Source organism: Sinohyriopsis cumingii, chromosome 18, assembly GCF_028554795.1.
Source record: "Sinohyriopsis cumingii isolate HCF-2022 chromosome 18, ASM2855479v2, whole genome shotgun sequence".
Taxonomy (NCBI): domain Eukaryota; kingdom Metazoa; phylum Mollusca; class Bivalvia; order Unionida; family Unionidae; genus Sinohyriopsis; species Sinohyriopsis cumingii.
The window spans coordinates 88,159,746-88,186,986 of NC_142978.1; the positions used below are offsets into that span (position 1 = coordinate 88,159,746).

General features: G+C 34.7%; 1 protein-coding gene across 2 annotated transcripts in view; it reads right to left on the bottom strand.

Moving 5' to 3' along the window:
- Positions 1–985: 985 nt before the first annotated feature.
- LOC149777246 (uncharacterized) overlaps positions 986–27,241 on the bottom strand; it is a 33,995-nt gene continuing 7,739 nt past the window's right edge. For both annotated transcript variants that reach the window (XM_089941988.1, XM_089941989.1), the window contains exons 3-7: positions 20,686–20,836; positions 19,873–20,060; positions 11,729–13,505; positions 9,042–9,310; positions 986–6,753 (exon numbers count right to left, since the gene is read on the bottom strand). In XM_089941988.1, coding sequence (XP_089798114.1) covers positions 6,445–6,753; positions 9,042–9,310; positions 11,729–13,505; positions 19,873–20,060; positions 20,686–20,836 — 2,694 coding nt within the window. In that variant the 3' untranslated portion in view covers positions 986–6,444. The remainder of the gene's footprint in view (positions 6,754–9,041; positions 9,311–11,728; positions 13,506–19,872; positions 20,061–20,685; positions 20,837–27,241) is intronic.

The window sequence follows — 27,241 nt, forward strand, 5'->3', positions numbered from 1 at the left end:
ATCACAGGAGTAAAACAAGCCATAGAGTATGGTCGTGTGCCTTTAAATACGGAAATAGCAGAAGGAAATCGAGGGTCATGGGTGTAACAAAGTATTTGGCATCTGGCATAATTTGCATTTTGCAAAGCTGTCTGCGAAAGATCTCATAATCCAAACTTTATATTTTTCCTTGTCTAGCCACTGAAGTTGGAATCGAAAGCCATCCATTTCGAAGCTTACAAATGGGTCAAATTTAAACTGCGTCTACTAAGTTCAAAACGTACGAATGCGCAGTGCCTAGTTGTGGAAATTTCCATTTCCGGACAAATTTACTGAGTGAGAGTTTTGGTTTTATTTCTTCTCTTATTTATATTTAAATCTCCAAAGCGAAACTGTTTATTAATTCCTTTAGGTTTCAATAAAATCAAGGCTTTTCAAGGTACCCGGACAATTTATTTAAATTTTCAAGGTGTTTTCAAGGTCTTCAAAGACCAATTCAGTTTTCAAGGCTTTTCAAGGCCCCCGCCTGTTAACGATGGAAGCGTTTAATACTCACCAGAGGGTATCAATACCCAAAGAACCTACCGTCTATACTCGCTTATAAGTACAATCCAATTGCAAACTGCACAGACCCAGATCTGCCATTGCATCATGCACCGGCGGATCTAGGTCTATGCAGTTGGGAGTAATCAGTGTAACAAACAACAGACACTGGTCTGCATGTGCATTATGATATGGTAGAGCAAAATCTTAGTTGTTTGCAATTTGACTTGACTTATAAGCGAGTACATATGGTAACCAAGGTGAGGAAGGAGGAATTCCTCAATAAAAGGCATAGAGGTAACACTACATATCTTTCCTGTACTTAAAGCAGGAAAAAACCCCACAAAAAGCTAGGTACTAATACTGAAGGTAAAAGACAGTCAAATGAACAGAGAGATAGAGACTATGTTCTTTTTCCCCAACAGGACTGTAAATCATGGTAAAATAAAAAGACAACAGAATGGAACAATTACAATTTATTGAAAGAACAAACAAATAAAAAAATCAATAGGAATATGTTCTTATTAACTGTAAATTTTTAAGAATACACCAACAGTAGAAAAAAGAACTTGCAAACACACTTGCAAAGACTTAATGGAAGTAGAACTAATGAAGAAAAATCTCAAGGCCTTTAAATAGTCAAAATATTTATAAACATTCGGGTGTGGAAAGGTTATGACTAAGACACTTTACTTAGGCAAACAAACACATAAACAAAACCTGACTGAGAAATGACCCAAGTCAAATTAGCCTATCACACAATAACCCTATTTTACCAATAAAAAACATAAGCTATGACACATTTCAAAATTCTCACTAACAATGTGGAAACAAAATACTCAAGCTTGTGTATTATTTTATTAGTAAGTGCATGCATGAGATAGCTTATCATTGGAACATACAGCTGGAATCTTATCATGGGAGAATTTTTAGCAATTTAAGTTTCATAGAAGATCACAAAAATAAATCCCATTAAAATGTACAACCTTTGATACTGTTGTCTCTTTAGCAGTCCCTAAAATATAACTGACCAAATTAAATTCCCATTTCTGAACAAAATGGCCAAATTTCTGGCCTGAGAAAATATCTGGTATATGGTACTTTAAGGATTGAAAAAAAAAGAAATCTTCAGGCAAAATGAAATAGCTCCATAACATGATTGCCCAATATAAAGTGTAGCAGAATCAAATAATAGGTGGATAGGACAGATTAATTACAGTGTGGAAAGAAATGGACCAATGACTACAGAACTGCCAGCTTTCGGCTATTTGTATAATGGCTGAATTAGATCAATACTGAAATTATTTTATTATACAGATCTTAATGACTGTTACTGGTCTTAAATTTTAAAGAAGACGTTGATATTGATATAAATTTCAATTTCTAAACTGAAGAAATCTTAATCAGCTTGACCATGCAACATATTGTATTGTTGTTGTTGTTGTTGTTGTAGGGCTTAATGCCATTTTTCAGCACAAGATAGGCTATACATGGCGGCCAGTATTAATGGTGGAGGAAGAACCTGGAAACCCCCGGAAAGAACCACCGGCCCACGAGAAGCTACTGGCAAGCTTTCTCACTTAACCACATTAGCCGAATCCGAGACTCGAACCGACGCAGACAGAGGTGAGATGGCAGTGATCTGTAATGGTAAGCGCTTTAGACCACTCGGCCATTGTATTGTTAAATGTTGTGGTTATGGATTTAATGTAATTTTTAAGCACATTATTGTCATATATGAGACCAATTAACATAACATCAGTGTTCTGTCAGATGTAAGAGACCAATTAACATGACATCAGTGTATTGTCAGATGTAAGACACCATCTCACATAACATCAGTGTATTGTCAGATGTACAAGACCAATTAACATGACATCAGCTTATTGTCAGATGTAAGAGACAATCTCAAATAACATGACATCAGTGTATTGTCAGATGTAAGAGACCATGTAACATAACAGTGGAGACCATGTCACATGACACCAGTGCATTTTCAAATGTTAGAGATCATGCAATATAACATTATGTACTGAATCTACCTATTACTTTGCAATGAAAAATGTCTGTGGATCATCTACTATTTCTGTTTCATATCAACATTAGTTTTATTTCATGCTAGACATTCACTGTATGAACTACACCATATTGAACATATGAAGCAAACCTGTAAATCTGACTGATACATATCTGATAGTTATACAGAGCTGAAAACGTGTATAAAATCATAAATTAAAGAACTACATGTATTTACACCAACATCCATACGTATATATATAATCTTAATGCTGCCAATCAAAACAGACAAAAAGGTGTAATCCAACAAAGAATTACACATTTATGTGAAAGATTTGCCATTGGTAAATTAATTTAGCAATGTAAAGGTTCAAAATACATTAATATTAAATTTTGACATTTCTTTGCAGTTAGGTTCCATACACTGAAGTATAGAGCGGCTAACAAATTTAAAAGAAATGCTTCATTTTTGTGCCTGTATTTATTTCATAAATTATGAGAAAGGTCACAACTGTTTGCAATTACAATTTTCAATTCATTTCATGAATAATTTAGGCCAAATTCTCAACTACAATAATTACACTAATAAATTCAAATACAGTTAAGTTATAATTTCCACTTACACCTATTTTGCATTCATTTTCTTTCATATCACAGAGCATCTGACATGGAATAGGCAGTATTTACAGATGCTACAATGGAAAAATGTGTTTTATTAACAAAGTCAATTTTATGTACAGGCTAAAATATAAACTACAACTCTACACGGCTGAAAAGAACCCTAAATGTGTCAACTTTTTCCAGGTCCAGATTTCATCACCAAAACTAAAGTCTTGACTTGAACACATGTTTAGACTCCAACAATCCAACTGGCTCAAATTAAAATTTAACTTTGAGCAGGCTTATCAAATATCCTAAGTCTTGACTTGAACTTCAAGCATGTTGGTGAAATTGAGAATAGACCTGTGATATTTGTGTCAAAGCAAACTGCATATAAAATGCTGGGGAAGTAACAAAATTTCAGTTGTCCAGTTTTCCATGACAAAGATTTTTTATTATTCAAGGCAGGTAACTCCACTGAAGAGTTGAGTATGTAGTCATGACATGACAGTGATAACAATGACAGTATATCTTGTACAAACAATTCTGCTTTTTGTCATAGAAGGCCTTTAACAATTTAACGTAGCTGGGCTGGTTTGGTTAGTTTTAGGTGTTTTGTGGCACAGCAACACATAATGGTCATCTTATGCTATTACAATTACAGTAACATACCTTGCTCTGGGACACAAAATGGCAGCCACTCCTGATTAATCCAATGGCATTTAATACATCCAAGACAGTGGTTCCCAATCCCTGGGTCACAAGGAGTTTTTTTAGGGTGGCAAACTTTATCAAAAATGTGGAAATGGGGTCAAGAGGCTCAGAAATGTTATTTTTTAGGGTCATGGCCAATAAAGGCAAAGAACCACTAATTTATTTTTCTTTAATGCAGATAGATATAATTACATGATTTCCAAACACAAAATTTACAGCATGCTATGCCAATTTACAGCATGCTATGCAAATTTACAATACTGATCCAAAAATTAATTCAAAATTACTTGTTAGCATATTATAAAATGAAGAAAATGCATAAAACTGCACACTGGTATGCACATTTCAATATCTCAGTATGTCTTTTGTTTTGCATCTGTAAGGAAACAGTTTCTGCAAATAGCATACTTCCAATCTGAATCTAAGCAACAGTGATGTCATGAGCTAAACTGGCTCAACCCAAACAGCAAAACTGTACCAATAAAACACACAACTGTACCAATAAAAACACATGACTATACAAATAAACACACAGACTGTACAAATAAACACACATGATGACCTAATGACACATAAAATATATATATATTTTCCCTTTTTTTGGTAGCAGTTGGCACCATTCATATGCATTGTTTCAATTTACCAGGAATCTATACCAATGCAGTTTAATGGGATATTATTTCTTGAAAACACCATCCAAATGAGTGTGCATGGTAAAGTTTTCTATAAAAAAAACTGATGACTGAAAAAAATCTTGTCTAAATCATGCAATTTTAATAGTACATGACCTTAAGAGATATAGTACATGGTCTTAAGTTCAATCTTTTGTTATAAATTATTTCTTCCTGATGACCCTTTTCATTTATTTTAGCAAAGTTTATACTATAATTTACATAATAATAATGGAATAAATTATATGTTTTCTGATCAGTTTAATTTTATTAAATGATATGCTTTAGAATAAAGGTATGGCTTTCATTACATTTTGTATGGATAATATGCTAGATTTATACTTTCCGGACCAGAAATTAACCATCATATTCCAATTTTCATTCCTCATCTCCTCCTCCTCTATTTTTCTGAAATATATAAAATTAAGCCATTCCAAGTTGGAAGAACTTGTGTCCTAACTTTTATAACGAATTTGCCTAAATAAAATATCTTTTAATTAACTTGCATACCATTTTGAAACTAAACAAATACCATTTATTTAATAAACAGAAAGCCACAAATCTTTTGCAAGAATAGGTGTGATCATGTTATCTTGTATGTTTTGTTTTAAAAAACATAAGAACAAAAGACATTTGACCTGGTCTTACTTTATACGTAGTCCCTTTGCCATAAATTAAAGCTGGTAGGAACAAGTACATGCCTTATACATGTATGCATGAAAAACCTGTGCCTGGAGAGGATGACTGGTTGTGAAAGAAAAAAATCACCCAAAAAACTTTTTGTCAGGTAGATGTCTTCTAAGTTTATTGCTGTATGTTTGTTTTTTTAATTTCACTTTGAAAACTGTTTCCATCACATGACTGACTTACAATAAAAATGTATTTTGATTCTTCACAGCAATTTTAAATTTTATCTACACTGTCATATAACTGTTGTGTTTTTTTCAGTGCACAATGTATCAATATGATACATACAGTTCCACCATCTTAGGATATACTAGACAGTGAGTATCTTCTATGTTCTGATAACTTTTACAGACATAGTTCTTTTGTAAAAAGAGAAAATCATACACATTTATACTTCAACTATTCAACTTTAATTTTTGGTGCCTTAAATATCGTTAAGAAACCCCCATTAAAGCGTAATAATGTGTTTCTTGCAATTTTGTAAAAAGAAAAATGGAGCTTGGTAAAATAAAATTCTGATGTTGAAACACAATTCAGGCTGCAACATGGATAATAACATGAGAAGCAAGGGGTGCACACATCACAAAATATGGATAAATCTCTGACATCTTCAATTTCCTGAATTTGGTTAAACTTTGCTTTAATGATTCCAGAAGTCAGGATTTTAACCCTCAAATGAACAGACAACTAAAGTAAATCCTGCTTAACCAAATGGGTGCCAACCTCATCATGCCACATGCAGGTCTTGGCAAATCATCAAGGATACTGTGATACAAATTGGGTTCTGATGGCTACTACATAACTGTCTTAATCTTGCAAACCACTGAAGAAAAAAAACACATTTACATCCAGAAAACTCCTTGATACTGATTCAATACAATTTTTAAATTACATTCCATCTTTAAGTTCCACTAATTTGAAATTTTTTAAACACCTGTATTTACTCCAGCTAACACATTAACTTGTTAATTATTGACATTGGATGTTTTAAAGGAACAGTTAGACATTATCCAGTCCCGAGACATCTCTTCCCATCTTATGGCAAATACTCCAACCAAAATTAAGTTATATAATCATCAAACATTTAGCATTAGAAGTAACAGACCACAATCTAGGCAAACTGAGCAAGATTTGCTTAACAGATGTGCTGATGCTAACTATACGACTATTTACTCCAAAATTAGATTTTTTTTCTTCAGATGAAATAACAGAGCACAGTTCTGGCAGCTAATCACTACTGTTGAATGATGTCTACTCCCGTGGCTATATTAGCAAGTGTGGCCAGTGTCTCCTGGTCTGCAGTGAAGGTAACATGGGAGTCAGAGGTCATTGTGCCCTGATCACCTGTCTCCTGAATGATCGCAGTGCCCTCCTCAATCTGTTGGATGTCCTGAGATTCGATTACCTGTAACTCCTCGCCGGAGCCTGCAATGATGTACCGCACACCATCAGGGCCCTCTATAACTTGAGTCTCCTGTACATAGGTTGTCTCACCATCTCCAGAAGGCAGGCCGATAAGAAGTACACGCTGTGTGCCATCTTGCTGCAAAAACATACAAATAATGTGTAATCAGCAGCAATAATGTGTGCATTCAGAATATTGTGTTATTAGTAGAATAAAGAGTGGGTTAAAAATTAGGTGTGATTAGGAACATAGAAAATAAGTTCAGAATAATATGTGATTGGCAACAGAATGAGTGGGTTTAGACTAATGTGTGATTAGTAACAAAGTGTGGGTTCAGAAAAAACTGTCTTAAGTACTGACTGCCTATTGTACGATATGGTACATCATAACATGTTTTGACATTCAATCAAATTAAAAAGAACATAAAAAGAAGAGTCATCTAGAGTTGACATATCTCTCCAGTACCACACTTATGTAAAGACCCTTACTAAAAGTAACCCCCAGGTCCCCACTTATGCAATCACTCCAAAAACAGACTTATGTAAAGGCTCTTACTGAATATACCCCAGATCCCCACTTATGTAAAGATGCCTACTGAAGGTATCCCACAGCTCCCCATTAATGTAAAGACTCCTACTGAAAATACCCCCAAAGGTCCCCCACTTATGTATAGATTTCTACTAAACGTACAACCTAGCTATCCATTTATGTTAAGACTCCAACATAAAATACCCCTCATATCCCCCATTTATTTAAAGACTCCTACTGAATCTGAATGTACCCTATGCATGTCGATCATGTCTGGGTAAAATACCTTTAACGGTTTCAGTTATACCATAGATGCAAAAATGTTTATAGACAGAGTGATACACATATTGATAGCTATACTCCACCCTATGTCTTAAATTCTGAGGGGATACAATTATAATGATCTTTAAATGATGTTCTAAAGCCCATTTACTGGCATGTGCAAGTTTCAATGCTTACATAACCATGGCTGATTGATGGCAAATGTTTAAATGAAACATGTTAAATTGCCTAACTGGGGACAACAATCACAGTTCATCATGATATATTTCCATCAATTATCATATACTTTATTTGGTATATGACTGACAGGTGTAGTTTGGATTACAGAGTGTACAACTTAACTGTAGTTCAGATCTGCACATATAAAAAGAACTGCTAGCTCCACTTAGTCTTATCTGGTAAAATTCTTTTTACCTATTTTAATAACTGTTAAAGATAGTATACGTTAGATGAATTCAGGCTGATTTTTCAAGTGCACAAGAGCAGCCACCTTGGTTAGCTGTATGCTTAGATTATGTATGTTTTCTACATGTACAATATCCAAAGAAATTTCAGTCACAGTACATGAAAGTATCTGAGGTATGCCAACATTTTCTCCAATGTACATGTTGCCAATGCAATAAATTTCACATTACACCTGTCACTGTCAGAAGTTCATAATATATGTCAAGCGCAACCATAAAATGGTGCCAAGTATTTTTAAATGGAATAGCCAATCAAAAGTGTTGAAATTGTTCAATAGTCCATAGCAAATGTTTAAACCGAACAGTCTATAACAAAATGTTCAAACTGAATAGTCCATAACAGATGTTTAAACTGAATAGTCCATAACAAATGTTTAAACTGAATAGTCCATAACAAATGTTTAAAAAGCTGAATAGCCCATAACAAATGTTTAAACTGAATAGTCCATAAGAAAATTTTTTAAACCAAATTGTCCATAACAAAATGTTTAAACTGAATAGCCCATAACAAATTAAACTGCATAGCCCATAACAAATGTTTAAACTGAATAGCCCATAAGAAATGTTTAAACTGAATAGTCCATAACAAAATGTTTAAACTGAATAGTCCATAAATGTTTAAATTGAATAGCCCATAACAAATGTTTAAATTGAATAGCCCATAACAAATATTTAAACTGAATAGTCCATAACAAATGTTTAAACTGAACAGCCAATAACAAATGTTTAAACCGAATAGTCCATAAAAAATGTTTAAACTGAATAGTCTATAAGAAATTAACCTGCATAGCCCATAATAAATGTTTAAACTAAATAGCCCATAAGAAATGTTTAAACTGAACAGTCCATAACAAAATTTTTAAACTGAATTGTCCATAAAAAAATGTTTAAACTGATTAGTCCATAACAAATATTTAAATTGAATAGCCCATAACAAATCTTTAAAATGAATAGTCCATAACAAATGTTTAAATTCAATAGCCCATAAAAGGTGTATAAATGTATAGTTTAAATATGATATGCTTCTTACAAATACTAACGATAAAGAGCAACAACTGCATCCAATCCATAAATACCAGGCCACAGAACATTCACTGAAAATAACGTCCTAAGTAAATAAACAGATTTTGTGAAAATCTGGTTAGATCTCACCTGTATTACATCTACATGCAGCTCATTCTCTGCAGAGGATGCCACTGCATCAGCAGGGATAAGTGCCTGAACCTCTGCATCATCCAATGGTTCTGCCTCTGTTTTGATGATAATTGGTGCGCCATGTCGTGTAATTCTCCGTGTTGTAACAATATGAGTCTGGTTCATTTTATCATCCTTCTTCCCGTGACGTGATTTCAGGTGGCGGCGCAGTTTATCGTTTCTGTGGAAGGCTTCTCCACATATATCGCACTGGAAGGGAGTCTCACCTATAATATATAGAACTGTGTCAGTGAAGGTCTTGAGGTTATCAAATATTGAAAGGAAAAGGCAAGTTTTCAATTTCATGAACCCTTATTCCCCTCAAAGTATTATGCTGTAGGTTAAAATAAATACTTCTGATTCTCAAAATTAATGGGCACAACATTCTTTCCCCCTCCAATAATGATCACCTTGTAGAATTATAGCATGAAAACGCTACTGCCATTAGAAATGCAGCTACTACTAGCAGGATACTATATTACTACCATCTTTCATCACCATTTACTGTTACAATGAGGACTATTATTACCACTACCGTTACAAGATGACTATTATCATAACTGTTACAATGATGACCATCATTACCATAACCATTACAAAGATGACTATTAGCATAACTGTTACAATGATGACTATCATTACCATTACTTTTACAATGACTATCATTACCATTACTGTTACAATGAGGACTATCATTACCCATTACCACTGTTACAATGATGACTATTATTACCACTACTGTTACAATGAGGACTATCATTACCCATTACCACTGTTACAATGATGACTATTATTACCACTACTGTTACAATGAGGACTATCATTACCCATTACCACTGTTACAATGATGACTATTATTACCACTACTGTTACAATCAGGACTATTACCATAACATTACAATGATGACTATCATTACCAGTATTGTTATAATAATGACTTATTTCCAATACTGTAAAAATGATGACTATTATTACCATTTCTGTTACAATGATGACTTGTATTACTAATGCGGTTAGCAAAAAATTATGACAGATATCTGAAAAGTTCTGACTATTCTGTAACAACTGTTTCATTTCTTTTTACCTAGCAATTTAATGGCAATTGACAGACTTAGTAATGTTCTATGGAATGATCTGCAGATACGTGCAGGTGAGATAGGTCAATGTCAGTGACACAAAAATGTTGAAAAAGGAGAACAATTTGGCTACTGTGCAAAAAACATACTGTAAAATCCAGGCCTTCTTAGTGTACTCTCTAAATGATATCAAGGCCAACTTGTATAAAGTTTGTGAATGCAATTCTGTCATATTCAAACATTCTGAAGATGATTGCATCTTTTTAAGAATGGTCATGAATTCTGGAAGACCATTTTATGTGACTGGTGAAAAGGAAGTGGCTGTTGTGAAGAAGGCAACTGATAATGATGTTTAATACACTGTGGAAGATATTTCTATTATCATGGTCATTAATTTGTCAGCTCTTTTTAATATCCTCAAGAATCAAAGTGTAGAAAACTTTGTGCAAGATGGGTGCTGTAGTAGCTGATGGCTAATGAAAAACAGACTTGGGGTTGAAAATGCTCAACAAAATAGCTACCTGCCAAAATATGAACATATACTTTTTAATGGGATAGTCACAGGTGATGAAATACAGAGTTATTTTTCTGAACCAGACTAAAGAGAAACTAATAAAATTTGTATTGCAAAAACAAAAGCAGATACCACAAATCGCTCAACAAAAATGAACTGTAAATAGAGTTTTATATACAATAGCTTTTTTGCAAAAGGCATGGTCATCCAGGTAATTATTCCTTACTCATCTGAAGTTATGTGCACCTGTATGCACTGTTGCATGAATCTGCTGTAGTAACAGATTTCCTGAATGCTGTCAAAACAGATTTCCTGAATCTTGTTATCAAAGATTTCCTGATTGACAGAGGATTTGAAAACTGACATATGGTTGGAAGTGCAGTTTTCCAGTCTATGAACAACATGTTAAAAAAGTGAAGATAAAATGGCATTTAATAACTGGATAATCAGACTGAAAAGTTGTGTACAGGTGCATGGTGAGCACTTTGCAACAATACATTGATGTCGGCTGTCTTTAATATCATCAGAATCAAAATTCATTAATCAAAAACTTTCTTATACAGTGCACAATTATGCAGAACTTAAAAAATACTTTTAGATATCAAGAAGACGCGGTAATCAGTTGACTTGTTTCAAAATTTGATAGTGTGTACATGTATACATATGCAGAAAATATGCAAATATAGAACGACATCACATGAATGCTCATTTAAAAAAGTTTATGAAATGAATTGAATAATTTTGAGTCTCTTCAAGCAATGGTGAAATCAGTAAAAAAGTACATTAATGACAATAGAATCATGCAATTCATTAAAAACATTGAATTAGGAAGTTAAATGACTCTGATAACTGTTTATATGCAGATTATGATTTTGTGATAAAAGGAAGTGTTATTAAACATATTTAAGATACAAAGAAAAATACAATATGCATTTACGAACATAAATAACAAACATGATAAATCAAAGACAAATAAAACAAACATACTATCTGAATATTCAGATGCGTTGTAGAAAATAACATAAACAGATAATACGCATACAAATAAAACTAACCTGTATGGACAGCTCTCAGATGGTGCTTGTATCCTGTGACCTCTGTGTACTCTTTCCCACAGAACTGGCACTTGTAAGGCTTGGGTCGTTCCTTGGGATCAATATGAACCAGGGCATGCCGCACCAAACTTCGATAGTATATGAAGTCCTTGCCGCAGGTCTCACACTTGTGTGGGTCTAGACCATTATGTATCCTCATATGATCGTGAAAGTGCTTTCTGCTCATAAATCCCTTCCCACATACATCACAGATGTATGTCTTTGAGCCCCAATGTACCACCATGTGCTGATTTCTTAAAGATGATGATGTGAAATGCTTGTCGCAAATTCTGCACTTGAATGGCTTCTCACCCTTGTGTACCCGTAAGTGGTCCTTCAGCCGACGGGGTGTGAAATATGAATTTCCACAAATCTCACACTGATAAGGTTTATCACCAGTGTGTGTTTGCATGTGTAGTTTAAGGTAGTTCTTGTACTTGAGAGTCTTATTGCAGATAGGGCACACGACAGACTCTGCCTTTGGAGTTGTTGGTAGACCTTTGGAGATTTTCTCGGCTCTGTCTCTGTGGTACTTGACATGATACTTCCACTTGTTACGATCCTTGAAGAGCTTCCCACATCCCTCCCAGTCACACACCAGTAACTCACCAGTGTCAGTATCTTTGGAGGCTGAAAGGAAAAGCTTGTGTTCTCGCCTGGCATGGAGAATCAACAGGTTTCTCTTGAAGAACTTCTTGTCGCAAGAGTCACATGCAAATTCCTCCCCTTCCTCATGCCTTTTTGTATGCTCAGCCAACATTTCCTCTGTTGGCAAACGGACTCCACAGAGCTTGCATTCAAACTTGTTGCTCTGGCCTTCAAGCTGCATCATCTGACTTGTGAACCAGATGTTGCGAACATGGGTCCTGCGATGATCAATGACGCTGTCACGCTTTTTAAACGTTTTTCCACAAAACTCACACTTGTAGGGTCGAACAATGTGAGCAGCACTTCTGTGCATCTTCAAATCTTTTTCATCATCGAAGCCTCTACCACACATCCTGCAGACAAATGGGGAATGTATTGGGTGGGTGTCCACATGCTTGTTCATGGCGTGGAGCTTGGCATAGCGGCGTCCACAAATGTGACACTTAAACATGGCTTCCTTTGTCTTGCAGTTGGACTGGATATGTGTCTCCAGTTCACTGAGGTCAAAGAAGCCCTGCCAACATTTTGTACAGAAACCCTCATAGTCAAAGTGGACTTTACGATGCTCCATTAGCTCTTCAAGTTCATTAAAAGTACATTCGCAGATGTCACACTTCATTGGGAGCTCCATGTTGTGGAACTCTTCAATATGGCTCTCCAACTCATCATGATTTGAAAATTCCAGGACACAAGTGTCACAGATATGCTTGTCCAGCTCCACATTCTCTCCCTCAAAGTGTGCATCTTCCATGTGGCGATCTAGTGTACGCTTCATGGTAAAGATTCGTGAGCATTTCTGGCAACTGTGATCTCCTTCGTCATGCCTCTCCAGTTTGTGGTTTTTAAGGTCTTTAAGTGTGTTAAAGACCTTGCGGCAGATCTCACACACAAAGTAGATGTCATTTGTCCCACCTGTTGGCACCCTGGAAGGACTTAGGCTTGGACTACGTGTGGTCAACCTGCGCCCAGCTAGGCGACGCCGTGGTCGACCTGTATACTGATGGTCATCACCAAGTGATTTCTCATCTTTAGACTTTCCGTCACCTGAAGCACCGTCATCTCCAAATGTTGATAGGTCAGTAGTCTCAACCTGGAGACGGGAAAGGAATAAAACACTCTTCATATGAAAGAAATAACATATGAAAATATCAATCTGATGAATACTTTAATCAAACACTTTTGTTCTGAAAACTATCATAAATAAATTTAAAAATGCAGATGTACAATGGTATTTCTTTATTAAATATTTTACTTTTTATTTATCATCATGAGGGATTTTCCAGTGACTTCTAAAATTAGGTCCTGGACCCATGGAAATAATGAAATATAAACAAAATAATGTAAAATTTAGACTCTAGAGTATCCTTTTGTTTCATATGCTTTTAAGAAGTTTAAAATGTATTTATTTTTTGGGCTTTTCATTTAGACTGAATTTACAAGTATGTCAAGTAAAATAAAATTAAAAAACCTCTTTTATTGCAAACTCTGTCAATACACACACAGTGAAAACCCCACAATAGCACACTTTGTTATAAAATGAATTTGGATAGAACACAATCATGGCATGGGTAAAAAAAATTCAAACATTTTTCTTTACATGAAAAAATAAATATTTTTTCTTCAAAGTATGAATAAAATGTGTAAAAATTTAATTATGATTTTGGGGAAAAGATTTTTTAAAATCTGGATTATAAAAGATTGTGGGGTAGCTCTCCAACTTTTACAGTAATTTCACTAATTTCTTATGTACAATTAGAAAACAAGATGTGTCAAATTCTTGAAGGAAAAAGGGTTTTATAAGTGTGTCTTTCTTTAAACAAATCAAGACCAGCTCATTAAAAGCTGACAAATTTTTATCTTATTATTACTGAACCATGAACAATAAAGCCACTAGTCTTGTTTGTGTTTCTCTTTAATGCATTCTGTTTACAATTTTTGCTCAGGAGAAAAAAGATTCATAATTTACAAATCAACTAAATAAAGTAATTGCTAATCATCAAAGTCAAATCTCACTGCTAAAAGTTCAAATTAAGGGGGTTATGATTCAGGAAAACATAACCCCCACAATGAAAACCACCAATATGGCTTTGCCTTGTTGTTAGACAATCATCAGTCAATCATAGGACCAGTGAATAATATTCAAGCACTCCCCATCAAAATTAACACTCAATCCTCAAAAATTATTATTGCTGTAGTTGCTCAAACAAATGGGTGTAAAGGTGTTAATTAGTGGGTATATACAGTGGATAATGCGATAGTGAAACATAAAGCTTTTACAATTAAAGAGAGACTTGAAGGACTGGGCAGGATTAAGTCAAGAGTTAAACAAATACAATTAGGTTCAAAATTTAGGTGGTCACAAGTGAAGCAAAAAATGTGGTGGTCTGAAAAACTGTCTTACCTGAATTAATAAATCAATTAATTTATCTCCCTTTTTAAGGAAAGAACAACAAACTATCAATGCCTGCTCAACCAACCATCCTACACCACTGAACAAGTTTATGACCTGAAATGTCAGTAGTAGTTTTTGTCATTGCCAAACACAAACCACCCCAACATCATAACCCTTTATTATTTTTTAGCTACTGATCCTTTACATGTACACAGAAAACCATCCCTTCGGTGTTAACACTGACTTGAACAGAACCATTTAAGTTTTGGGGGTGGAGGGATGGGATAATATAATCAAACATTCTACCCACTGTGTTTGCCCTTTAGTGAAGCAAAGTCATAGTTATAAACAAAACTTTTAATGAATCTTGTTTGTTTTTGTTTCCTCTGTCCTTTCGAGAATGACTCAACTGTTGTTAAGGAACTCACTCTCTACCCAAACTATCACTGCCAAACTGGGTCCAGACAGTTTACATATATATATATATATATATATATACCTGTATAATTTTCATCGTAAGGATAATACCTCCTGTATGAATTGTCAGCTCAGGTACACATACTTTTCAAGTCTAAATACAGCTTTCATTAAAAAAATATCTCCCAGTGTCTGAATTATGCATTTTATTTTGGTCAGAAATCAGTTCCTTTGAGCATGTCAAGCATATATGAATGTGTGGGAAATAAAAAAAACCATTTCATGAGTTTGAGTGAAAGTATTAGAAAGAAATTAAGTACTAGGATTCAAATGGCTCTGGCAAACATTTTTTCATTTAGAAGTTATGCTACTTGTTCACAGTTTTGATGGAGTTACTATTACAGACACAACTAGATTCAACTATTGAATACATATGCTCTGAACTAATTAAGCTCAAGTTACAGATTTCATTAACATTCATATTTACAAATGAAAGGCATCTCTGCCAAAAAAGGAAAATTAACTATGTAATGACTGTTTTAAGCAGTTCCTGTTTAATATGGAGCAAGCTGATAACTGTGTCACTGAAGTAGTAATGTCCTTGCTGCCCACCCCCTTATGCACAAACTTCCGACACATAATGATCTATGGTAAAAAGACTAAATATTATACTTCTTTGTGAATATTTTTGATGGAAATTTTGTGGATTTACTCTTATGGATGCAGTGAGATCAGTCAGTAAGCATATGTGTTGATACTTCAACCATTTATGCTTTATGTTAGAAATGTGTCTGCACATGTAACAATGCACTGTTCCATGGTCCTGCCACAAAGTTAGAAAAAGATTTAAGACCTTTTCCAGACCAAATAAATAAAAATTTCCAGACCTAACCACGTGACAAGTTTATTAACCTAATTAGTAATGATAAAAACAGGGGATGAAATTTTCAGAATTTTAGAATAAATAAAAATGGAACGTTTCCTGCATAATTCGAATGTGCTGAATCTAAAACTGAACTCATCTTCATAATATCTTTTCTGATAAATTCTCAGGAAGCACTGAAACATGCACACCATCCACCATTTTTAATATTTTTTTTGGTCACTTGCAAAATCTTGACCTCATGTTATTTAAAGCTGACATTTGTATATTTCTTACATATGGGTATATAGAAATGTTGAGTGTACATTCAGCTATAAAAATAAACAAGACTTTTCATGTGTTCCAGGTACTTCGAAAGCCTTTCTGTGCATTTTTATCAAGTGGCCCCCAACCATGTTTGCGTGAAATACAGTAAACTGTAGTCTTTAGTCATGCACGTTGAAATGATATGTTGCTCTTAAAATTTAATGTTTTATGCATAACTTGTGAATAGAGAATTCAAAATTGAACTCATCTTTATGATATTGTTCCAAAAAAATTCACACCATGCATCCAAAAATTTTAATATTGGTCTTAGGTCACTTTTTGCAAAATCTTAACCTCATGGTTATTACAAGCTGAAATTTGCATATATCTTACATATGGTAATATAGAAATATTTTGTAAACATTCAGCTTTAATGATAAATTTACTTTTTCATTGTTTAAGGTATTTAATAAAGCCTGTCTGTGCCATGTTCAAGTGACCTCCCACAATCATTTATTTCATACAATACCCTAATGATGAGTCATACAAAAGTTGAAATTATATCTTACTCTTAAAAGAGTGCATAACCATTACATTATTCTTGTACATGTGTATGTTGATCTGAAATCAGAATTTAGTAACAGAAATTGCCACTTCTGAATTAAATTATGATAAGATAATTTGGGTCAAATTTTATATGATTGAAAAAAATGACAATGAATAAACAAACTGAAAAATAACTTACACTGAATACTTCCACAAATCTACAATAGATGTCAGTCACATGGCCAAAATTCTTGAAAAATCCATCGTTCACTCTTTCATATTGTACAGGTTTTAACTATTATTACAGTAAATCTGCATGTCTATGGTGTAAATTGTGTATATTGCAACATGGAATTTTGGGCATAAATTCTGTGTACTTTTCTTAATAATTCTAATAAATTTTGAGCAACATCATACAGTTCAAGAAGTATTAAATTGTGAAATCAGAGAGTGCAAGAGAAGGAACTGGCACATAGTTCTCACGAAATATTTAGGATTATTTTATTTTTTAAATAAAGTAGTATGTACAGACAGATATTCACAAAATATGGTATGCATTGGTTTTCTTGTCTTCAAAATAATTAAAATTTTACCTCTTTTTGCATATACTAAACAGTAAATTTTTTTTATTAAATAGGCCTTCCAATGCCTGTAGATATCATGTGTCATTTGTAAATACAAGTCCAAGACTAACCTTGAAAATACATTACACATAAAAAATGTACCCAACGTTTTTAATACAGTTAGTATAATAAATAAAAACGTGTGTATCATCTGATTCCTTGATATAAATATTCACTTTGTCATAGAATGTGCTTTTGTGTTTATAAACTCAATTTATGCTACAGTATGGCCATTATTTACATATTTACAGACCCACATGCCGGGAAGAGTTACTGTAATTGCTAGCAAAAAGCTTGCTCCAAGAATGTCAAATCAAATAAAATCCAGCAAAATTAAAATGAATTCTCACTAGTACAACACAAAACTTAAATTTTACTGAAAGAATCAATGAAATGGTAAAGGTAGATTAATCAATCCTCAATGATTCAGCAAACACCAGTCAAAATTTCGTGGCAGTCTCCCGCAAATTTATTAGCTATACTCACCTCAAGATGTTGCATTCTACAGATGCCTGAAGAGCAGTCACGTTTTCCGGAACAAAAATTTAAGACTTTTAATACCTTTTTTTTTTTGCCATTTTAAAAATTTTCCAGACCTTTTCAAGGCCTGGAAAAGCAATGTTCAAATTTGAGACTTTTTCCAGAATTCCAGACCCGCATGGGAACCCTGATTGTTCTCTGAATAAAGTAAAATTTTAAAAATGCAATCTGGTTTTACAATTTCTCACTTAATGTACATTTTTAATATACACTGATTTAAGATGGCAACTGTGCCAATGAAGCTCTGCACCAACTTCTATCTTCAGCCCCACCCATCATCATTTTCTACAGCTATCTGACTTGTTCATCTATAGCACAATGTTGTCTGGTGATCCATGATAACTGTGCTATACCATTTATTGTTTTGTGGACACCAACTGTAGTGTTATACTGAGGTTTATTGTTTTGTGGACCCGATCATTGTGCTATACTGGGGGTTATTGTTTTGTGGACCTCGATCAATGTGCTATACTGGGGTTTATTGTTTTGTGGACCCGATCATTGTGCTATACTGTGGTTTATTGTTATGTGGACCCCGATCATTGTGCTATACTGGGGTTTATTGTTATGTGGACCCTGATCATTGTGCTATACTGGGGTTTATTGTTAAGTGGACCCTGATCATTGTGCTATACTGGGGTTTGTTGTTGTTGTTGTTGTGGGGTTTAACGCCATTTTTCAGCACGATAGGCTATACATGGCGGCCAGTATTAATGGTGGAGGAAGAACCCGGAAAACCCCGGAAAGAACCACCGATCCACGAGAAGCTACTGGCAGGCTTTCTCACATGCCCACATTGGCTGAATCTTAGACTCGAACCGCCGCAGACAGAGGTGAGATGGCAGTGATCCGTAACGAAGAGCGCTTTAGACCACTCGGCCACTCGGGGCCCCCTATATATACTGGGGTTTAACTGTATTATGTTCAGATTTCGAATGAGGGCTTTTTTTCTTCTTCTCAAAATTGACATTTTAAAATCCCATTAAGTGACATCTTACTAACATGCTCATCAAGATATGAAAAGCTAACTGGATCTTTAATCATAAATATACAGATCATTATTTGCCATAAAAGAAACACAATCATACCAGCAGATGACAATTTCATTACCCAATTAACCTCGACAACTAACTACACTGTTGTGCAAGAGAAATTTCGTAGAAATAAACCAACTTTACATTAAAAAAAACCAGAATGTTCAGGGTCATTTTCCTTGCATTATCCTGATCAGGCTTGAATGTACAAAGTGTAAGTTTCTACCCACCCCCCTGCACATACAGCATACTACTGCAGAATCACTGAATTGGCAAAAATTCACAACCCCAAGAATTGGTCTCAGTTTCAAAATTTTTCTGTGTGTGTGATTTGGATTTTTAACATAGCTTTAACAATTTTTTGTCATATCGCTACAATGTCTGCAGTGTGGCAGTTTACAGTGATGTCTAGAAGTGGGGCATCATGCGACAGACATGCAGCATGATGTCCCACCCAGTCACATTATCCTGACAGCCAGGCCGACCAGTCCTAACATTAACCTCTTAATGCTGAGTGCCTAGCGAGGCAGCTGTTAGTACCATTTTTTAAAGTCTTTGGTATGACTCGGCCAGGGATTGAACCCACAACCTCCCGCATCCGAGGTGGACGCTCTAACCACTAGGCCACCGAAGCAGTCAAAATTGTCCTGTGAGGTTCCAACAAACGTAAGAACAGCAAAAGTGCATGATACTTACAAACCAAAAGGTATGGTTACTACAGGTTTGGCTACACAAATTCTGCGTGCAATAAACATTTAACAAATTTATTTCCTTACTTCCATGCTTTCTTCCACAGCTGACTCTGAATCGGCATCCTCTGGCCCTATCTCTTCCTCCTCCTCCTCATCATCTTCCTCCTCAATGTTCCTTACTCCATCAACAAATGTCCCTTTGTCTTCCATCAGTGGTGTCACCTCGCTAGGGTCAACCATTTGTGGCTTGCTATCTAAATCTCTTTCCTTCCCTAAGAATGGCAACAATATGTAAAGTCCACATACTTCATTAAGGTTAGGGACAGTATGTAAAGTCCACATACTTCATTAAGGTTAGGGACAATATATACAGTCCACATACTTCATTAAGGTTAAGGACAATATGTAAAGACCACATACTTCATTAAAGTAAGGGACAATATGTACAGCCATACATACATACATACATACATACATACATTCACTGGGTTTGATGAACAAGACTGTCACTTTAAAAGTTTTGACTTTTTTAATAGATATTTGTTTGTTGCTCACCACCAATCCCATAAATGAAAACCAAAAAACCTACAACTGAATGGCAGCATCAGGATCTCTACTATAAATCTTCAACTGTAATGCAACAGTCCTTGTGAGAGCATATCCATGATGGTAAATCACTTGCATAACATCATGTATACTGAATACACAAATTAACAAAATATACTTAAAATTGCAATACCCTTGCCATTACTGGCACCTTATGCATGTCACTGCTCTTCAATATGCTATGTGTGTTTGGCAGTAGCGTCTGTGTATTTATTTATGAAACTAATTTTACTTCAAAGGAGAGATATAAACCACTAACAATGTTTATCTTTTTAAAGGGTGCCAACATACCGAGACAAAAGTCAGAGAATTCCTGCATGATCTCCTGTCTGAGTAGCATGAAGTGATCTCCCTTCATGGATCCTACATGGCTACTTGTACCATCAATCACCCTTACAGACACCAGAAAAGACTCTTCACCAGCATTTGAAAGCTGCAAGCACTGTAATATAAAAATAAACACATCATACAGGTCTGAAATGATTTTCCATTGTTTTTCTCTAGCTTTTCATTAGGGACCATAGGTTGAGTTCATTACATATTTTGAAATTTCAGAGGGCATAAGGGCATGCCTGCTATTATTTACAAATAACTTACTGTATGCCATAAATTGTCAACATTTACTCAGAAGCTTCTTTAAATTAATGCAGTATATTCATACTAGTAGATCTCTTTGATACCAAATATTTCTTCAACTATTTGTTGCTGTTTCAAGATTTTTAATAGAACATTATACTAGAACTGAAATTACAGTACCTACATATAAGTAGCTTTATAATGGGTTCTTTAAAAAAAAAATGCTGCACAGTAAGTTGGATTAGAAACTCCAAACATATGAAAGTACCAGATTATTCCTCAAGACAAAGTGGGAGCTGCAAGTTTCAAGCACATGTTGATATAAAAAAAATGCTGGGGCTCATACATTGTAAATACAGAAGCAATCTGATTAAAATCATAGCTACACTGTCCTACAGGAAGATCTGACAGCGACCTGGGTTACGTTCTGGTGACCAAAGTTATTATTTGACCTTTTTAAATGGACAAACATAATATTAATCACACTGACCTTCTGTTAAAGCAATGGATAAACATATTTCTAATCACAATGACCCTCTACTTATTTTATGACAAGGATGGTAATACATATTTCAATTTTAAAGTGATGAGAAATAAATGGTGATAATAAAGTTACTCTTGATTGGAAGATTTTAATATTTTTCTATTTGTTTTCTTCAAAAATGAAGTTCAAGTTCTAAAATTCTGCCTGAAATGCACTGTACCTTATGTTGGTACACAATTAACTTCCAGTATGATTTAATATTTATTAGTGTCATCTCTGACAAGGAAAACCATGCCCACTACTACAATATAGGCATCCTTGACTCAACATTTTCCAGGTATGTATGGTGGGTGGGTGGAATGCATGCAGATTAACAAGAATCAATGAAGTAAAGAGGCAAGTCACAATGTCCATGCCACAATGAGCAATGCCGTGATATACTAGATGAGGTAGGTATTATCCATTGAAATGATTGTCCTGGTGATCTGGATGAATGACTCATGATGGTGATCTGGATGAATGACTCATGATGTGATATACATGGAGAGGTAGGTATTATCCCATTCAAATGATTGACATGGTGCCAAAGAAACCAAGTGTCCTCTTTCTCAAACTCTACACAACAATAAGAAAGTGAGACATAAAAATTAAATTTTTCTATTCTTGTTTCTTTCTTTTTTAATAAAAAAAAAAACAATACAATGATTCCACATTTGGCAAGAGAAAATTTAACATTATCTACAAAATATAAAAGTAATGGAATAGAAATTCAAAATCACAACAGCTTTAAACAATATTTATTAGTAAGCTTTCAAGGCATAATATTAACTGCATACATTGATCAAAATAGAGGAACAAATGGATTGGTAAACAATGAACTGACATGCACTGAATACATGCATCAAACACAGAGGATCAAATGGATTGGTAAACAATGAAATGAATGCACTGAATACAGGCATCAAACACAGGATCAAATGGATTGGTAAACAATGAACTGACATGCACTGAATACAGGCATCAAATACAGAGGATCAAATGGATTGGTAAACAATGAAATGAATGCACTGAATACAGGCATCAAATACACAGGATCAAATGGATTGGTAAACAATGAACTGACATACACTGAATACAGGCATCAAACACAGGATCAAATGGATTGGTAAACAATGAACTGACATGCACTGAATACAGGCATCAAATACAGAGGATCAAATGGATTGGTAAACAATGAACTGACATGCACTGAATACATGCACCAGAACACTGAGGATCAATTGGATAGGTAAACAATGAACTGACATGCACTGAATACATGCATCAGAACACTAAGGATCAATTGGATAGGTAAACAATGAAATGACATGCACTGAATACATGCATCTGAACACTGAGGATCAATTGGATTGGTAAACAATGAAATGACATGCACTGAATACATGCATCAGAACACTAAGGATCAATTGGATAGGTAAAGAATGAAATGACATGCACTGAATACATGCATCTGAACACTGAGGATCAATTGGATTGGTAAACAATGAACTGACATGCACTGAATACATGCATCAGAACACTAAGGATCAATTGGATAGGTAAACAATGAACTGACATGAACTGAATACATGCATCTGAACACAGAGGATCAATTGGATTGGTAAACAATGAACTGACATGCACTGAATACATGCACCAGAACACTGAGGATCAATTGGATAGGTAAACAATGAAATGACATGCACTGAATACAGGCATCAAACACAGAGGATCAATTGGATTGGTAAACAATGAAATGAAATGCACTGAATACATGCATCTGAACACTAAGGATCAACTGCATAGGTAAACAATGAAATGAATGCACTGCATACAGGCATCAAACACAGAGGATCAATTGGATAGGTAAACAATGAAATGACATGCAGTGAATACATGCATCTGAACACTGAGGATCAATTGGATTGGTAAACAATGAAATGACATGCACTGAATACATGCATCTGAACACTGAGGATCAATTGGATAGGTAAACAATGAAATGACATGCACTGAATACATGCATCTGAACACTGAGGATCAATTGGATTGGTAAACAATGAACTGACATGCACTGAATACATGCATCTGAACACAGAGGATCAATTGGATAGGTAAACAATGAAATGAATGCACTGAATACATGCATCTGAACACTGAGGATCAATTGGATTGGTAAACAATGAAATGACATGCACTGAATACATGCATCAAACACAGAGGATCAATTGGATAGGTAAACAATGAACTGACATGCACTGAATACAGACATCAAACACAGAGGATCAATTGGATAGGTAAACAATGAAATGACATGCACTGAATACATGCACCAGAACACTGAGGATCAATTGGATAGGTAAACAATGAACTGACATGCACTGAATACATGCATCTGAACACAGAGGATCAATTGGATAGGTAAACAATGAACTGAGATGCACTGAATACATGCATCAAACACAGAGGATCAAATGGATAGGTAAACAATGAACTGACATGCACTGAATACAGGCATCAAACACAGAGGATCAAATGGATAGGTAAACAATGAAATGAATGCACTGAATACAGGCATCAAACACAGGATCAATTGGATTGGTAAACAATGAACTGACATGCACTGAATACATGCATCAGAACACTGAGGATCAATTGGATAGGTAAACAATGAAATGACATGCACTGAATACATGCATCAGAACACTGAGGATCAATTGGATAGGTAAATAATGAACTGACATGCACTGAATACATGCATCTGAACACTGAGGATCAATTGGATAGGTAAACAATGAACTGACATGCACTGAATACAGGCATCAAACACAGGATCAATTGGATTGGTAAACAATGAACTGACATGCACTGAATACAGGCATCAAACACAGGATCAATTGGATAGGTCAACAATGAACTGACATGCACTGAATACATGCATCTGAACACTGAGGATCAATTGGATAGGTAAATAATGAACTGACATGCACTGAATACATGCATCAGAACACTGAGGATCAAATGGATAGGTAAACAATGAAATGAAATGCAAGATACATGTACTTAAATATGACTATGAATACTAGTCACCCACAAAAGTGAAAGTGTTTACATTGTGAACATGTTCGTTGCTTTCTGTTTGTCTTGGCTGTGTGAAAATGGCACATTAGCTGTGCAAAATTGTCCAAAATGGTGAGTATTCTTAGAAATCCATTTGTCCACAATGATTAATATTCTTAGAAAACCTGAGTGTAATCAGCGATTACACATCTCACCTTTATGAAGCCTTTGGTAGGCTCTAGCAGCCATTGTAAACATTAAGTATGAAACAGAAAATAAATTCACACCATGTGATCTTAACAAAATTTTAGCCCTTTCCTGATTTTTTAAAAACAATTTGTTCTCTTTACATTTTAAATTTTAATCTTTTTAAACTGAAAATTGTAACTTGTAATGAGCATTGTATAGCACATATCATTCTGACACTCACCTATTTACTTACCTACCAACCCACCAACATATTGTACCTACTCTGACTGTGCAGAGAAGACATAAAACAGAAAAACCCAGAACATTCTTTTCTATTGTATCACAGTAGAGGTACTATAGTGAGTTGATAAACCCCCAAGACTAATGATTTAGCATTTTTTTATATATAAAAAAATCACTGTTCTAAAAATATGCTTGAGAAGCTAATATTACTGTGGACCACATGCATCCAAATTTGACTGGGTGAAGGTCACAAGCTTTGAGAACCCATGCAGAACAGGGATATCTCATGCCTCAATAACTGGCTTGATTAACTAGTGTAAGTGTTGCCTTACATGAAAAACCTGCTGCATGAAGTCCACTCCTCCAATTCATATACTCAGTCACATGTAAAACAGTTCACTAGTTGAGTAAAATCTACTTTGTGGCATTATACAATAAATAGCAATTAATCATTTACCATGGAAAGTTTACAATTCAAAAAACATAAATTCCTGCTTCCAACACATTGGTCAGAAAGGACCTACCAAGTAGGTTATGACGTATATAGCTTAAAAGAATCTGTGATCACAAATATTGAACACACGTTATCAGTTCCTAAAATGTAAGCCTTTGTTGGCCTTCTTTGCTTTTAAGAGTAACTTAGATGCATACAATTATCAAGTTTCATGACTGGAGCATCAACAGTACCTATCGCGTAAACTTTTTTCACAAACCTTTAAAAAAAAAAATCAAGCATGAAATATAGGTCACAATCTCTCTTGTCTTTTTAAATAAAATATGCATCCCCTCACTAAATGATGTGATTTTAGACAGGATAGTATTTACACAGCATGCTAAAATCTAATTGGTCCTGAGATGCATGCAAAGCATAACCTAAGCCATTACTATATTAAATATATACAGTGATCTTTTTTGTATGGTGTAGCACACAAAAATGAGATGAATACAATCATCTGATTTAATGATTCAATCAGAACAATAAATACACAAAAATTAATCAAAGTCATATAAGTGCAAATTATGGGTCACAGTAATCTACTTTCATTATGAGGGTGTATTACTCAAGATGCATCCTCTCAGGGAGTTTCATGATTCCAGGTATAACAACATTATAGATTGCAAAATATTGGTAGCTCCAGTGGCCTAAATTGGTACTAGCAGCTGCCTTGCTTGGTGCTCACACACACACACAAAATATAGGTCACAGTGGTTCCTTTTGTTTTGAAAGTATGGCACTAATAGAGATACGTATATGTACAATCAAGTCTGATGATCATCGATCATCAAGTCTGATGATTCCAACAGGAATTGTGCTTGAGACTGAATGCAAGTCAGTTAAGCACGAATATAGATCACAGTGACCTATTTTGGTGATGAGAGCATACAGTGTAGTACACATCAACTTTCACGATTCTAGCTTAACAGTATATTTGAACCTGTCTTGAAAGACAACCCATTCTGCCAAAAAGAAGATAGGTGGTCTCATGACGAGTAATAACGCGATAAAACCAATAAATCTGTGCAAGGTCTTAAGACAAGTGGTTTTCAAAGCAGTGGTTTCATGAGACAGGTTTAACTGTATACATACATACATACATACATATATATATATATATATATATATATATATATATATATATATATATATATATATATACACACATACACACACACACACAGACACACACAGGGTGTACAAAAATCCATTTGGTAAAGACACAATTAACATATCAGGTAAACTGTGAGATGAAGGGGTCACTATGATTGTTTTTGAAAGGTGTGGAAATAGTTCAGATGCATTCAGTCAATTGGTCTGATGATTCTAGCATGAGCAGAACTTGATAAATGATTTTAAAACAGAAAATTTAACCAAAGCCAGTTAAAGCATGAATTATGTGTTAGTTGTCTATTTGTGTGATTGTACTCATTAAGATTCACCACCTCACCAATTTTCATAATTCTAGGCATTACATTATCTATAGTATACGTAACTTTACTTACCATGATTCAATTAATAGAAGGAATAAAACAAAATATGCCATGCAGTATATGTGCTCCCAAAGAACTAATTCTGAGTAAATATTTTATATAGTAAACAGTGTTACATGCCTTAAACTTAAGGAAATAAGGTGGGATATAAAACATGTAATAAACAGTTGCCACATGTACAGTATCTTGTGACTGTTGTTTTGAACTGTTAAAATGAAGTCCTGGGCATAGTAAGTTACAACAAAATAAGGCATCGTTCATTTGCCT